Source organism: Prinia subflava, chromosome 4 (genome assembly GCF_021018805.1).
Source record: "Prinia subflava isolate CZ2003 ecotype Zambia chromosome 4, Cam_Psub_1.2, whole genome shotgun sequence".
NCBI lineage: Eukaryota > Metazoa > Chordata > Aves > Passeriformes > Cisticolidae > Prinia > Prinia subflava.
This window is the reverse complement of record NC_086250.1, coordinates 11,476,769-11,493,370: the sequence shown is the minus strand read 5'-3', so window position 1 is coordinate 11,493,370 and position 16,602 is coordinate 11,476,769. Positions and strand designations below refer to the sequence as shown.

The 16,602-nt window shown below is 44.9% G+C and overlaps 1 protein-coding gene across 2 annotated transcripts; it reads right to left on the bottom strand.

The window, feature by feature from the left end:
- Positions 1-956: 956 nt before the first annotated feature.
- Positions 957-12,434, bottom strand: LDHB (lactate dehydrogenase B). Of its 2 annotated transcripts, none has more exons than XM_063395453.1 (8): positions 12,210-12,434; positions 10,648-10,779; positions 6,997-7,114; positions 6,326-6,499; positions 4,340-4,513; positions 2,974-3,091; positions 2,022-2,145; positions 957-1,305 (listed from the first exon to the last, which is right to left on the bottom strand). In XM_063395453.1, the coding sequence occupies exons 2-8, from the start codon at positions 10,771-10,773 to the stop codon at positions 1,138-1,140; spliced, it is 1,002 nt and encodes a 333-aa protein (XP_063251523.1). In that variant the 5' UTR covers positions 10,774-10,779; positions 12,210-12,434; the 3' UTR covers positions 957-1,137. The 2 variants fall into 2 exon arrangements, with proteins under 2 accessions (XP_063251523.1, XP_063251524.1); XM_063395454.1 differs by lacking the exon at positions 12,210-12,434 and adding an exon at positions 11,596-11,833.
- Between the last annotated feature and the right edge of the window lie 4,168 nt (positions 12,435-16,602).

The window sequence follows — 16,602 nt, the reverse complement described above, 5'->3', positions numbered from 1 at the left end:
TCAGCAGCATCCCATGCATATTTCAGTAACGACATGATCCTTACTGAATCACAGAAGTTAACCTGCAACATAACAACACTTGCATGATCTTCCCTTTTAAAAGGAACTACAAAAATTAAGCTACCTGCTTGTGAAAGTGTTTTAGTTCAATATCCAAAGCATTTTAATGCAGATAGAAAGGAGCTTTTAATTGCTCCAGCATAGTCTCAGACTATTTGTATGAAACAAAACTTACAGGCCCCACAGGACAGATGGATTTGATGCTGTCTGTCCCCTGGACATTCAGGTTGAGCAGCTCTATTTTATGGTTAATATTTACTCCATAATGGTAAGTGATTAAGAAATAAACTTCGGGATTTTTTTAAAATCAGCTCCCCCTCCAAGTATATAAAGACTTTAACAATCATGCTGGAATTTAGAGATTTAAGACCCAACTTGTTGAATAAACAAGACCAAAACCACAACATTCCAGTCTAAGCCCAGAAAAAAACCCTTGAATTTTGGATAATCAAATAGAAAATAATATTGTTTTTCAAATTATAAAAACTAGACACCATTACAAGCAAAGAATTTCATCTAGAAGAGAGAAGGATCTATGGGACTCTTCCTGTGCCAGTGGCATACAGAACCTTATTGTTGGCATATTTTTGGCTGGTGGCATAGAGCCAAATGCTCATTCCATTTCCTTTACCCTCTATCAGTAAAACTATGAAGTCCTTGATCAGAAACCGGTCTGGGAATGAACTACACTTACTCAGCACCTGTGATGATAAAAGCCTCACAGCAAGGTGGTGTTAGTGAAATCCCACCAATTCACTCTTATTACTTTGTTTCCAACCTTTTAGAAGGACACAAAGTCTATGCTTCCATGTGGTCTGTGGCAAACACTAAAGGAGAATGTCAGAGTAAGGCAGTTAATTTACATACTGAGAAAGAGTCACTAGCACAACGGAAGATGCCTGAAAATTGCTTTATTTGTTCGTAAGGTTTGTGCGTTGCAGCAAGCATTAAGTTCAGCTACCATGGACAAAAGTCTGGAAGAACATTTCATGTTAACCATTGAGATAAATAGTGAGTAGAGCCCACATCTGCAAACAACATGCTGTTTTTCTATTGCTGGAACCAAAAATTCCCGAGTTACAGATCCTTGATATCCTTCTGGACGTTCCACAGTGTGTCCGCGCTCTTCCTCAGCTGGGTCACCTCATCGTCCTTCAGCTTTTGGTTGATGACACTCGTCAGGCCAGAGGCACTTAGGACACAAGGAAGGCTCAAGAAGACATCATTCTCAATGCCATACATGCCCTGTCACAAACAAAAGAGATCAGACACAGGCCTGTCACCACAGATCTGTGGTTGGTTTATGTTGCAGAGAAGCTCCTCAGAGCAGAGCTCAAAAACCATTGTTTTACAACCCATAGAAAAATTTCAGCCACGATGTATTCAAGAAAATGGATAGCATAGAGCTGGTTTGGACCAAATGCCCGACCATACCAAAGGTGAAGGTGGTATTCTGAAGGCAGAAACCCCACCTTCAAACCTCTCTCTCACTTTTAGTTCTAGACAGCAAGGAGCTGAAAAGATCCAGACACAGGATAAGGACAGGCCAACAGAGGGAGCAGTTTCCCCTGCTCAGAGCCCTTGCTGTGGCAGAGGCTGTGGAGCTGGGACAGATCACCTGCAGCCAGTTACACCAGATATAAAAGGACAGTTCTGGTTCCCAGATTCACAGCTGGGCCTCCAAGAAGTCTTCCACTATTACACTGAAACTTCAAGGAATCTGCATATGCCACACACGGCAAAGCTTCACACAAGGGTAGTTCTGCACAGAGAACTTTATTTTCAGCTCCATACTTGAGAGAGGAGTAAGCTAAGAGGTCAGCCTAGAAAAAACAGCAGTAGTAAGCTGCCATTTGAAATTCAAAGTAGTATTTTATAAAGCTTCCTTCATTCAGCACCTTGCTAACTGAGGCTATTTAGCTTGTCCAGAACAATAAAATGAGCCAGACCCCAATTCTTACCTTTACCAGAGTGGCAACTGAATGAATCCGGAACAGGTTCTTCAGCATGGTCTCACAGAGCTCAGCCACACTAAAGCCAATAGCCCAATTTGTGTATCCCTTCAGTTTGATCACCTCATAGGCACTAAGGAAACAATTGTAACACAACTTCACTGAGATGCTTTCAAGCAAGTCACTGCAAATTGCAAGTCTTAAAACCAGTGAATGTTAGCCATTTAAAAATTTTCAAACTCCTGTAACACACTGCAAGTTTCAGAATTAAAATATTCAAGTTATGCATTTCAACATCAGAGGATAAAGCATAAATTCTACATTATCCCCTATGCATAATAAAGAATCCTGTTGTTCTCACAGGATTAGCTGAAAATAAAATTAGCCCCCATCTAGGAAGGGATCCATTTGTTAAGTAAAAAACCATACATAGACTTGACAAGTTCTCTGTTTCAGTCAGGGGCAAACATTTAAGAGTCAAAGCACCACTACATCCTGAGGTTTTTAGCCAATATCTGCACACACTTTATCCCAGTGAATGTACACTCCTTTCACAAAGGACTTAGCAACATGTAGTCAGCTGTACACAAACTCTTCTGCATCCATGAACAGAATTTTCCCCAATTCCAACACTGCTCACAGAAACACACTACCTTTTCCTGGGCTTGTGCCCTTTGAACAAAGTTACCCATTGAAGAAACTCCACGTGGGAAAACAAGAACCCACAGCTCGAGGTGCTCCAGCACCTGAGTGGGTTTGTTATGCAATAACTTGTCTCCCTACAAGATAACAAATCTCAGCAGCTGCAATCCTACATTTCTGCATTTAGAAAAGCAGTCCCACTCACTCAAGCAGCCCTCTACCTAAGAGGGCATGAAAGCTGCACCAGGAACAGAGGCAGAACACAGACAAACTGCTGTCAGCATGGCATCTGTTCCCATTATCCCTCAGGTCATCGTACCTTGCAACCACCTGCTTGTGGATCTCCTTCCAGTTCTCAGGATCTTTGTCAGTTCCCATGTCAGGGTTCAGCTCCTGGAGGGAAACCCCTGCCACGTTCACTCCGCTCCAAACAGCCACTGCAACAGAGGCAGGACATCAGTGCCAACAGCACTTGGCAACTCCCCCTCCACTTTTCTTAGCAAAAATAATTGGAAACAAAGTAGGAGCAGCCAGAATCACAACAATAGTTGAGGCAGGTTTTAAGTTTTTATTTAGCTACAATTAAATCTGAGAACTCCGGAGTCAAATATGAGACTGTTTCAGTACTGGCACTTTAACAAGTCACTTGTAACATGTGACAGCAGAACTTTCAGACTCTGGAAGTTTCTGAAGTCAGAAACATCAAATTCTAGTAAAAAACCCACATATTTTAGCTACCCAGCCTTTTAGATACTCAAAACTATAAAATTTGCACTTTCACTAATCAGTATTAGGGGTAGCCTTCAAGATATCTATTCTTATATACACAAATAAGAGGATAGCAATAGGCAAACTTAGAATATCAAGACAGGAATTTGCACTTTTCCCTGCATCCTGGAAGAAGCTCAGAGGTAGGCTCAGTCTCTGTTAATGGGAATTAAGCAGGAATCTGGAGTTACTTCAAAGCAAAAGCAGCTGTGACAATGACACAGGTTAAGCTCTGCATGTGCTCAGCCAAACTCTGCTTTCGTTAGTGTAGGGCTGGCTACAATAACTGCTGCTGTTGGTCAGACACTGCTTTGATCAAATGAAGAGGTGGCTCCCTTAGAAATACACAGCATGAAAATACAAAGCAGCAACCATCTACATAAACCTTCTGCTGCAGCATTTCAGACTTGGAAAACATGAACTGAATTTGGACAGATAAACTTCTTTGATTTCACATTTTAGAACTATCTTTGCTTTAAACAGCAAGGAGAAAAGTCACAAAATAAGGTAAGGGATAATTTTGTTTGCCTGAATCTGGACTGCTAGAGTAACAAGCTCTGCTATTTACCTAGCAAGTGCTGATATTGCTTTCAGAGGAGAACTGGGCTACAGGCTATGGAATGGTACTCCAAAAACTGAGGATGAAGAGAAGGAGCAAGCTGTAGCCTTCAGGACACAACCTCACAAAACTGGCCTTTTCAGTTCAGGCTTTGATCGTACAGCCACAATACATTTCTTAAATATATGTAAGTAGATTTCCTGTACTTCTCTCAACTCGAATCTTCATAAAAATACAGCAAAGTACCAGTTACTCAAGCTCAACTGCAGCTGCTCCTTCAGAATCCCATAACAAATCTCATGCCTCAGCCTCTGATATGGCATTGCTCATTCCCAGGGAGGTCAGAACTGCTCCTTACCACTGGAATCACCGTGTTCTCCCAAGATCCAGCCATGGCAGCTGCTTGGATGGATCCCAAGTTTCTCTGCCATCAGAAAACGGAATCTGGCCGTGTCCAGATTGCAGCCACTTCCAATCACACGGTGTTTTGGCAGCCCACTCAGCTTCCATGTGACATAGGTCATTATATCCACTGCAAGGAAAAGCATGCATGCCAAATGAAACTCCACTCCAAGAATGCTCCAATAATTACCTTACTGAGGGTAGCAGGGCAGTCTGGAGGACTCAAAACACAGTTGTGCTCACTAGTCAAGGAATTTTGCATCTGACTGTTTGGGAGATTAAAATGGATGCAGTGCTGGAAATTTTGAACAGTAGCTTGATGCGTCCTAAGAAAATTCGAGGAAAGTCCTTAGAGATTTGATTCCTACCAGCTAAAGTTAGACACACTTTTTTTGGCCACAGTTAAAGCCCTAGGGCATTCAGAACTGGGACTGATCTCACGTGGCTAAAACATTTCAGCAATTTCCTGAATAAAGCTCCCTTCCAGTTCACCATCACAACAACAGGTTAAACAATTTGCAATCAATAGTCTGATATTTACATATTCTTTGTAGTTGTTAATTCCTTCAGTTTAATTTCTTAATTTGTGCACTGAGCACTTTCTGCAGCATGAAAAGTCTTACCACCACTTACCACCTCTGCAGCATGAAAAGTCAGATGAGCAATGTGCTTTGGCTGCATGTGTTTCTAAAAATACAGTTTTAGGAAAAAACCCAAAGCTAGGTAGGGCAGACAGAAGCATGTGAGCAGAGAGAAAAACCTCTAATCCACACCTCAAAGCAACAACAATAACCAGGCTGCAGGAATTGACTCCAACTCTGAGGAGTCAGGCAGCTCTCAGGAGAGAACAAATCTCTGCACATAGATCTGAGATGCATCATTTGCTCTGCTCAGGCACCAAAGCACAGCTCACACCTCACAAGTGGCATGTTCCCTACAGCTTCAGCTGGGGCAGGAAAGGGCATAAAGGGCATCAAGGTTACACCCCCAAAAGCTCTTTCTCATGGGCTCACAAAGACCTTCACCATGTAAGACTAGTGGACAAACTCCACACACTGAGAAAACAAAGGATTATTTAAAAAATTCTGAAAAAGTAACATGCAATTCTCCTCCTGCAGCCACTCTGCTGGAGAGAGGTCAACAGGTTGAACTCAGCCTTGTTAGAACAAGAACAGCCTGATCTTTGAGTTTAGTTTTCAGGTAAGTGCTTACAACTGCTGCAAGTTCCTGTATTTGTTCAGAACACTGGCTAATTGTACACCAGCTAATTACTCAACCCCCAAGAGAGCATGCACTGGTTCCACTCTGCCAGGTTATCTTTAAAAGCAGTGTTTCTTCATCACCACAGTTCTTCAATATTGCCTTCAGATGTTGAATTAAGCAAAGACACCCCTACAGGGACACCCTACAAAGCACATCAGAACATTTACAGTCACCTTTAGACACCCAAATATCCAAGCTCAGTGCAATGAAATACTTGCAACTGAACACACAAACATGCATAATTAACACTTCTGTTTTAACTGAACTGTAGAGTACAGTCAGCCTTTTTTTCACCATAGGCTTCAGCATGTAAATTCTTTTTCCTAAAAATATAGCCACAACTATAGGGCAAGTTCTTCATGCTGAAAAACAGCCCTATCCTATCCAGACACAAAAGCTATCCATTAGAGATAAAAAATTTAAACTTCCTACAGATCAAGTCAAAGTACGCAAAGAACTGAAGTATTTATTACAAAGCATTCTTTTAAAGTATGGACACCATGACAATTTCTGAATGAAGAGAGCATCAGGAAGTACAGAGTATTTGTTGGTACTCTCAGATGTCCACAAAAAGCTATTAAGTTTCAACAATTTGTATTTCAAGATATTTTCTGAGAACTAAGTAATGTTTTATCTTGTCAAACCAAATTTTCAAGTATTTAGGAAAAGACTGCCTTACCAGGATTGGAAACCACCAGGATGATGCAGTTGGGGCTGTACTTGACGACCTGAGGAATGATGAATTTGAAGACATTCACATTCCTCTGCACCAGGTTGAGCCGACTCTCCCCCTCCTGCTGACGGACTCCTGCAGTCACCACCACGATCTTGGAGTTGGCAGTGACACTATAGTCTAACCAGAGCACAGGGGAGAAGATACACAGTGTGTTTAGAATAATTCCACGAATTCCAGTAGCATTGTGTTAATACAGGAATTACAGGGAGTTTCTGCAATGTGCATTGCATTCAAACCCAAAACCACAAGACATTCATTTGAAAGCCAGCACCATCTCATAACATAACATATTTGATATATTTATATGTGGGTGTTGAGAGTACATTAAACCATTTTGACTCTTATTTCCACTATGAAAATTATACTATTTCTCCTGCATACAGTTTCACTAAAATCAAGTTTACTAAACAAGCTCCAAATTGTAAAGAGATGTAAGAGAGAGCCCAGCCTAAGAGCCACTTGCATTATGGTGTTCATCTGAACTCACCCCAACTCACACATTTCACCTTTTTCAATGCCAAATCCTAAGAGTTCTTTAGGACTACACAACTAATTCTCCACTATTAAGCAAAGTCACAGACTATCAGTGTTAAATCAAAGAAACTGAGGTGCACCTTTGTCTGCCACGATCTTGTGAGTGTGAAGGAACACGCTCCCGTGCTGCAGGTCCATCATTTCTCCTTTTAGTTTGTCTTCCATGACATCAACCAGAGCAAGCTCATCACAAAGACCCTGAAAACAACAAAATTTGGAGTCAATGAAGCAGTTCACATGCATTTTAAAGTTAACCCAGAGCTGAACTAAATTACATGTTAAAGTAACATGTTTCATCCATCTGAAAGCATCTCTTCTCCAAATAAACCAGCCCTATTCTTGGTGTTCTGATGCATCTCAAAATTCAGAGGCCACTACACCACAGGTTCATGAAACTCACTCAGGCTTTTCAAAACAGGTATCATTTGTGGGGAGTTTGAGTGCACAGCCAACCCTCTGCTAGGAAAGCACTTCTTAATTTAGTTATCACCTTTGGAAAAAAGTTGCATCTTTCAGAGTTGTGGCAAACTCTCTAAATCTATCCAGCAAACAGTCCTGTTTTAAATATTTAAATATCTGAAGGAACATACCGTATTATTATCAAGTAAGTATTCTCTTTCAACATGCCATCAGTCAATTCATTTCATAAAAGCATGCAATGGGAACAGACTTCCTCAACACTAAAATTGAGAGAAAAAGGACTCTTTAGCTATTTTTCTCTACAGGAGCTACTGGGTGATATTTACATTGCAGAATAGATTTAGCTCCCACTTCTAAATCAGTATGGTAACATCAATTCACAGAGTGACTAGCTTGGAAAAGACCTTCAAGATCATCGAGTCCAACCCATGTGCTAACACCTCAGCTAGACCATGGCACCAAGTGCCACATCCAGTCTTTTTTTAACACATCCAGGGATGGTGACTCCACTACCTCCCCAGGCAAGCCATCCCAGTACTTTATCACTCTTTCCACAAAAAACTTTTCCCCAATATCCAACCTGTATTTCCCTTGGCACAGCTCAAGGCTGTGTCCTCTTGTTCTGTCCCAACTCCCACCTGGCTACAGCCACCTTTCAGGAGGTTGTAGAGAGTGATAAGGTCACCTCTGAGTCTCCTTTTCTCCAGGTTAAACAACCCTAGCTCCCTCAGCCATTTCTCACAGGGTTTGTGCTCCAAGCCCCTCTCCAGCCTCGTTGCCTCCCCTGGGTGTGCTCAAGTGTCTCAATGTCCTTCCCAAACTGAGGGCCCAGAGCTGGACACAGCACTCGAGGTGTGGCCCCACCTCGGTGGAAGAATGACCTCACTGCTCCTGCTGGCCACACCATTCCTGATCCAGGCCAGGAGCCATTTGCCTTTCTGGCCACCAGGGCACACTGCTGGCTCATGTTCAGCTGCTGTCACCAGCACCCCCAGGTCCCTTTCCGCCTGGGCACTGTCCAGCCACACCGTCCCCAGCCTACAGTGCTGCAGGGGTTATTGTGGCCGAAATGCAGGACTCAGGAATCAGTGACTTGTCTCTAACTGAGCAGGAACTAAATAACCAATGTGGAAGTTTTAGAGGCACGCAAATTTATGAATTTAATACCACATCAACAAACTGAAATCAGTATTAGAGCCAAGCATCTTGCACAAGTCAAACCCACATCATATTGGTCAGCAGTGGCTGAAAATGAGCCAGCCCAGCTGGCCAAAAAGGCCAAAGGCATTCTGACAGTATCAGCAATAATGTGGCCAGCAGGACCAGAGCAGTGACTGTCCCCTTGGGCTTGGCACTGGTGAGGCCACACCCTAAATCCTGTGTTTCCTCACTACAAAGACATGGAGGGGCTGGAGCATGTCCAGGGAAGGGAACGGAGCTGGGGAAGGGGCTGGAGCACCAGGAGGGGCTGAGGGAGCTCAGCCTGGAGAAAAAGAGGCTCAGGGGGGACCTTCTGCACAACTCCCTGACAGGAGGGGACAGCCGGGGGCAGGGGGTCAGGCTCTGCTCCCAGGGAACAAGGAACAGGATATATGCTGTGCCAGGGGAGTTCAGACTGGTAGAAGGAAAAAATTCATCACCAGAAGGGTGGTCAGGCATTGAAACAGGCTGCCCAGGGAAGCTGTAGGGTCACAATCCCTTGATGTGTTTATGAAACTTTTACATGTGGCACTTGGGACATACTGGACTTGGCAGTGCTGGATTAATGGTTGGTCTCAATGATCTTAAGAGATCTTTTTCAGCCCAGATGATTCTATTACATTATTATAATTCAGTTATAAGAACCAGATGGTTTTATTATAAAAACGTTTTATACTGCAGCTTATCGTTGTGAGAGAGTAAAAGCAGAAGCCTAACTGAAATAAACTCCATGTCATCATCCATGCTTGAAGAATTTAAAACCAGTTCCTATTCTGGGTTTGGTGCATACTGTTGATTAAAAGTAAAACTTTGTGCTTAGATATCTGACAATGCAGTTTGATCCTGTTTAGCGAAGTGCATTAAATGAATGCTGAATTATGGTTCAGTGTGTGGTAATATCACCTGTCTCCCTCATAGGTTACAGCACTTCAAAAACAACCGATTTCAAACCACAAGAGGCAACCATGTGCTTAAAAACATAAATATAAAAAGCCACAATGACCTATCACTGTTTTTCCATTAAATTTCTTCCTTACTTACTTGTTTTAAAACCTATATTTGCCACTTTTGCATCAGTTTCACACTAATTTTCACTGTGGCCTGTCTTATTGTCCATTTTTCCTTGCTCATGGGGCTCATGAATATCAGAAAGTGAAAGGCCTTACTTTTTTGGTTTTTACACATTTAAACATGCATTAAAACATGCATCCTCAGGGTAACACAATGGAGGGTCATCTACAAACCAAATACAGCTAGTTTATTCATACAAGCAAGATTTTTCACCTGACTGTGAGCTACCTGATTTAAAATCTGCACCTGCAAGGGGGCAGGCCATATCTGTTGATGCCTTCTTTTAAAAACAAAAACAGTCTGCAGTTTCTGTCTTTTCACAATGTTCTCTAAAAACAAAGTGCAAAGTACAAGACATCCTTGTTGATTAATGAGCCTTTACTTTGCTCAAAGACTGCACCATGAGATGTGACAAAAATATCCCACAAACCAGTAACAGGAAAAGTCATAATAACCTCCAAGTCCAGCCCTCTGTTTTTAGTTATTTAAAAACTAACAGCTTTCTGGAAAAAAATAAAATCATATAAACAAGCAAAAAGGGCTCAAGAGAAACCAAGAAGCTGCTGAAGGAAAGAGCAGTATTTTCAGCTACTAGGGCACATATTCTTTAAAATAATAAAAAACAAACACTCTTGATTCCTATCTTTTATTGCACCTAGATTTTTGCCCTGTCCCCATTCTTTGCCCAGCAGAGCTCCGTCACCAAGCAAACTCCAGCTTTGTTATGGAAGAATAAAGAAATTAAGAAGAAAATGAGAAGTTAGGCAGAGGCTGTGGAGTCATTCCTACCTACATTTTCCCAGCAGCCTGGAAAATCATTCTGCCTAAAGAGACATTTACTGCTAAGCACAGACAGAAAGGTGAGAGAACAAGGAGAGGTTGAACGTGGAGGTCAGGCTTGTAGGTCACTGCTTGCTTGCCCGAGCTGCTAAAGATTCATTCCTGTGCCAACCTCCCAAATGTACCACCCTTTGCTAAGACAGGCAGTGCAGAGCACGACAGCACAGGGGCTCGGCGAGCACGCTGTCCTTGAGCCTTACCCTTGCAAGGATGCTGATAGCAGCGGCCATGCCAACCTGGCCAACCCCCACAACTGTGATCTTGTTGTTGGGGACCTTGGATGGCTCCGCGATGGGGCTGAGCAGCTTGTCCTTGAGAGTGGCCATGGTGCTCTGCGAGGAGAGACGGAAAGATGTGGATCAGAGCGGGCAGAGGGAGCCGAAAGGCACCTTCTGAACGGAGGAGTCACCTGCACAGCCGGGTTTACGTAAGGCAGCTGCAGGCGCGCTGCCCTTGCTCGCAGGGCTCCTTCCCCGCCACGAGTCACCACACAGCACCCACACACCCCCCGGCCACGGGGCTCCAGGCCCTGCCCTCCCTGTGCCCAGCCAGGCGCTGGCCGGGGCAGATTCCGGCAGCGCACCCCGCTAACCGCGCTCCCACACCGCCGCCGGAGGGTGAAATTCCCTCAGCGCTGCCGGGCCCTGGGCATTCACCCCTCGGCACACCGGGGCTCCGGGACGGGACTCCACGGGCCAGCCGGACCGCAGGGAGCGGGCTGGCAATTCCCGGCTCCTCGAGGCTCCCCGGGGCCCACGGCCGTGCCAGGCCGCAGGGCAGCGGGGGCTGCGGCGGCACCGGGGCGCCCTGAGCACGGCCGGGGACCAGCCCGGAGCCACCGCCCGGCTCCGGCCACCCCAACCCCTCGGCAGCCACAGTCCGGCTCCGGCCACCCCAACCCCTCGGCAGCCACAGTCCGGCTCCGGCCACCCCAACCCCTCGGCAGCCACAGTCCGGCTCCGGCCACCCCACACCCCCAACCCAAACCTCCGGGAACCGCAGCTCGGCTCCGGGCACACCACGCAGTGATGCTCGGCCCGCGGCAACGCCCGAAGCCCGGCGGGATCAAGCCGCCGGAGGTGAAGTGCCAGGCCGGCTGGGCGGCCATCCAGCACCCCCATCCCGGAGCGGGGTCTCCCCGTACGCACCGGGCAGCGGGAGCAGCGCGGGAGCGGCGAGGGGAGCGCGGTGTGCGGCGCTCAGGCAGTGAGCGCTCCGCAACGGACGGGGAGCCGGGCTCGGGCAACGAGCGCCCCGCAACCGAACGGGCACGGGAGGGGAACGGGAGGGGAACAGGAGTGGCGAGGGGGGTGCGGGGCTCGGGTTGAGCGCTCCGCAACGGGAGGGACAAGGGACGGGAGCGGGAACGGCGAGGGGAGCACAGGGCTTCGGGCTCGGGGCTCGGGCAATGAGCGCTCCGCAACGGAAGGGGCGGGCCCGGCGGCGGGGCTGGGGGAGGCGGTGGCGGCGCGCTCAATCCGCGGCAAGGACGGAGCCTCAAGGATGTCGCTGCTCCGCCCCAGCCCCGCAGTGGCGCAGGGCCGCCGTCTCTGGCCCGTCCCTGGAGGTGTCCCCGCTGGGTGCGCGGGCGGGAGCAGCGATGCTGCCGGGGGTGGCCGTGCGACTCTGGGCTCTGGTAGCCTCGGCAGTGTCACTTTCACAGAGGACAAACGGGGCTGTTGGTCACTGGCGTCTAGAGCTACAGGCTTGGTCAGAATCCCCGCAAGCAAGGTTAAAATGCGGCAAAAAGAAAGCATTTTACCTGATCTTTCGGGGAGAAGTTGCTTAAGTTGGGGATATCTCCTCAGTCAGGGGAATCCGATTTTTGCCCTCGCTGATTTCTGCCCTGGGGCTGACTCCGGTTGGATTTTTGGTGGCTGGACGAGTCCCTCCTGGAGGCACAGAGCGATGCCTTAGCTGGAATAAGGGATGTAACCTGAGGCAGGCTAACAAGGAATGTAACCCGAGCAGAGCCACCACCACCGCGCCTCCTCCCTCTCCCTCGGCTTCGGCCAGACCCACGTCACACTCACTCTGTTTCGCGATATCCCAGTAGGGCATCGCTTAAAAACAGTAATAAGTGTGATGTAGTTTAACGCCGTGTTAAAGTAACAAGCACATCTGGCATTGTAAGTAGCAGTAAGACATGATATTTTCCTTAGACCCACGGAACACACAAACTGAAAATCTTGGTGTACGATCGGCCACTGCTGCTGAGCAGAGAAGGAAGTGATTTCTTAAAATTCCTCCAGGACCAAAGCAGGCAAAATACTGAATAATAACAAACAGTGTTTTCATCTAGTGCTGTAACATTACACCTTTCTAGCTGTAAAAGAAGAAAGTAGAAATAAAACACTGAATGGAGCAAATAGTTCCAGTGGGGAAGAAACCAGAAAGCTTTAGGTTCCTCATCACACATGATTTAGTATCTCTCACAAGAGGGAAAACAGAACAGTAGATTCCAGAGTCCTCCCAAGTAAGTCACTGGGTTAAATGGGACTAGGCAGAGAGCCTAGCTCTGTCTGCCTAGGAATATGGCTACTTTTTATTATAATTATTATTCTGTTGTTGGTGCTAGTTTAAAGTTTTATTGGGTTTTTGGGGTTTTTTTTTGACAGATATTTTGCCAGGTTTAGTAATAACTGGGTTAATGTGGCTCACCAAGCAGCCAAAGAAACGATGGTGTGAGCATGAGAGAGGTGGTGAGCAAAGGATGAAACCTGCTTTTCTGGGCAGTAGATTGGTACAGATCCATGCTGGCTTTAAATCACTGTCTAACTGTGCCCTATGTTGCTTCTTCACATTGTTTGATGTTTCAAAGGATCCCCTGCAAGGAAAGAAAGGAGTTAAGCCATCCACATGGTACTTCCTTCAGGTAGCTTCTTGCTATAAGAAAATCAGTTCAAGACTCTGAAATTATGGCTGCAATGGGAGCTGGAGGTAAACAATAATTACACAATGAAATGCAAGGGTCAGAAAATCTATCTTCTGTAATCACAACAGGAACATGCACAGCTGAAATTTAAGGAAATAGGGGGGAAGGGAGATAAAAAGGTTCTGGAGAGATTAGGAAAGGACCAGAGGAAGTTTTTTTAATTCCTGAACCATAACCTTATTCTGCCAGTGTCTGTTGTGAGGAACCTTCCAACCACTGCATTGTGTCTTCTTTGGACAGGATCCTTCCCTCTGCTTATGAACTTTCAATAACCAATTATCACAGTAGCATTTGGAATTAGAGATGGAAATATTGCATTCCTATTTGCAACATATTAAAGCTTTAAAAGGCAGACTGGACTGTTTACCACAGGTTACAACAGCTCTTCATTTAGATCAGGGTCCATTTTCATGCAGCGCTAAAAGCACAGGGTATTTAATCCCCTCCCTGAAGTCCTTTCAATCTAAATAGACAAGGCAGGAGCAAGACAGTGGGTGCAAGAAAGAAGCTTATTCCCTCTTCCTGCTCTTAATTATTTACTTACTTACTGTTCCAGATGATGGAGGACTGAGGCACAGAGAGGTGAAAAGATCTCCCCAAGGTCACACAGAAAGTCTCCTGGTGACAGGTCACAGTTTCAAAGTTCAGCTCCAGTTTGGCAACATCGGCATTTTTGATGAAGCGCAGTTCTCCAGAAAAACAAACCCTAACACTAAGGGACACAGTGTAAATAAATTTGCCTGGTAACCTTTATACAATTACAACATTTATTTTGTGTATACATTTTAGTCACGTTCAACTTTTGAGTTGTACACAAAGTGTGTCATTATATAAGTCTGAGATACTTCACTACTTCCATCTGTCCCATCATCTTCCCAAAATGAAAGTAAATAGGGTTTCCCTGCTGTTTCTTTTTTCCAAAACTACCCTTAAAACTTATTAAAAAAGAGAGATCACAGTTGAAAAACTCTATTCATGGGACTGTTTCACACAGCAAGATGCTGATATTCTGATGGCCATGGTCTGATGACAGCTGTAGCCCTAAGTCATGAAGAGTTTTACCTAGGAAGGGAAGGAACCCGTTACACCACAGGATGGGATGCAGGGCTAATGGCAATGTAAAGGTCCTCTCTCACTGTGTTGGACCTGGTGGATCAGGTGTTTGCCCTGCAGGATGGATATGTTCTAAGCATTATTGCACATGGATGTAATGTAGGAATGTAAGAATTAGATTTTCAGCTTTGCAAAATACAGAGAACTGGATTAATCTGCTGGAAATAGTTAAGTGCTCTCACACGCAATGCTGGCAGATGCTGAATTAAAATTCCAGTCCACTTACGTTAATTCTGTGCTTCTTCACCTGGATTTACCATTTGGAGGGAAAATACATCACACAATAAAGAAAAATTACCTTGAAGTGGCAGCTTTGCAAGCTTCTTTTTCCCCAGTTTTATTTGAAGGAACGGTTCCTTATTTTTGGCAGCAAGGTGACTTTCTGTTTCATTTTTGTTTAAAGATTAGACAGTGTAAACAGATAACACACTCATAATAGTTAAGTGCTTTATAAGGGAGTTAATAAAAAAACCCCAAACAAACACATAATGATCTTGGGGACTATAGTGCAAAAGGAGTGAAATATGATGATCTCAGTTAATGAATATCTTTGATGCCAAAGGAAACAAATGGTGATAAGTTTTACAATTAGGTAAGCAATAGCAACAAGTTTGTAAGAACTAAACTGCATTGATTTAATTAGCTCTGGCTCTTTAAAAAGTTCAGGAGAAACTACAGCTACTAAACAAAGTGACAAGACAGAAATGGGGCAAACTATATATGCAAGCAAAAACACATGAAATTGATCTTACAGGCAGACAATTATTTTTTTATCAATAGATGAATTTTCATACAATAAGGATTTTTTTCTCTCAACTGGTTAACTGTTCAGAAAACTTAGTAGTCCTAAGATTTTTATGTATGGATTTTGTGTTTTATTTGTATGTCTGAAGGAGTGAATATGCCCTTGTCAGGCTAACACCTCTCCAGACACAGATGCAAGGCTGTGTTCACTCTGGACAGTTTTTTACACCAGTGCAATCACCCCCTGTAATCACACACAGGGTGTAGCATATCTTGTGTGTGGCACCTCAATTGATCTTTGTACAAATATTTTTGTAGTAGTCCTGTACAGTCCTATTGTAAAAGCAAAGAGGTAGTAGGTGAGAATTGCCTCCTATAATACAATACTACATTGTGTTACTGTAGATTTTTCAGTAGTGCTTCACACATAAATACATCTTGTGCCTTTAATGACTTCTGAAGTAGTTCCACAGCTGTAGGACTTACTACCTCTCTAGGAGCTGAATCCAGGTTTCCTTGTACATGTGTTGTACTGGGAGAAAGAGCTCCAAGTTATGTTATATGAACCCCCATGTCTGGATATTACTTACAGTGAATTTTGCTGGAGAACAGATTCACTGCTCCTGCTTCCACCTAGACTTTCACTTACATGATCCCACAATTTACCTCGTTAAAAGTAACTCTGGAGACAGACCCCACACATTTTTGCCTGTTATACAGAAACCTCTGTCTGTGGTTTACATAAACCTCTCCAGAGCAGTCACAGGCTTGCAGCCACTGCCTTTGAAGCAGATTGCTGATGTGAAGGGTCAAGGCTGACTGACCGCCCTCCTGTTTGGGAGGCATCCAGTGATATCTGAAGAACCTTTGCCATATTGCACTCTGGACCCTTAGCACTGCCATTCACAGAGCACAAGCTCTGTGGAAAAAGCTGTGGACACAGCTGAGCTTCCAGAAAGCATTATTTAACATTTCCCTGTACTGAGGGAGGTTTGCCTCCATTGCTGCATCCGAGTCCTGTGTCTAGGGACAAGCTTTGCACTGTACACAGAGGGGACTCGTAGTGGCACAGATTTCTTGATGGAATTTGGCAGAATTCCTTGAATCAGGCCGTGTGAGGGAACATCCTATCCCTGATGGTGTTGGATTCCTGGGGAGGAGGAAGAGAACTGTTGGCAAACACAGTGCCAATCTCCAGCTGAATGCTGAGGAGACTCCTAGAGTGTCACAGTCACGGCTTGTTTCACCTGACCCTGCAAATCAGTTCCTGTGGTTAGAGGGGTTTGCAGGGGGGGAAATCATTGCTGGAAGTGGGGACAGGTGCAAGTTCTCTGTGAAGTGATGAGAGTTATGTTTTCCAGCA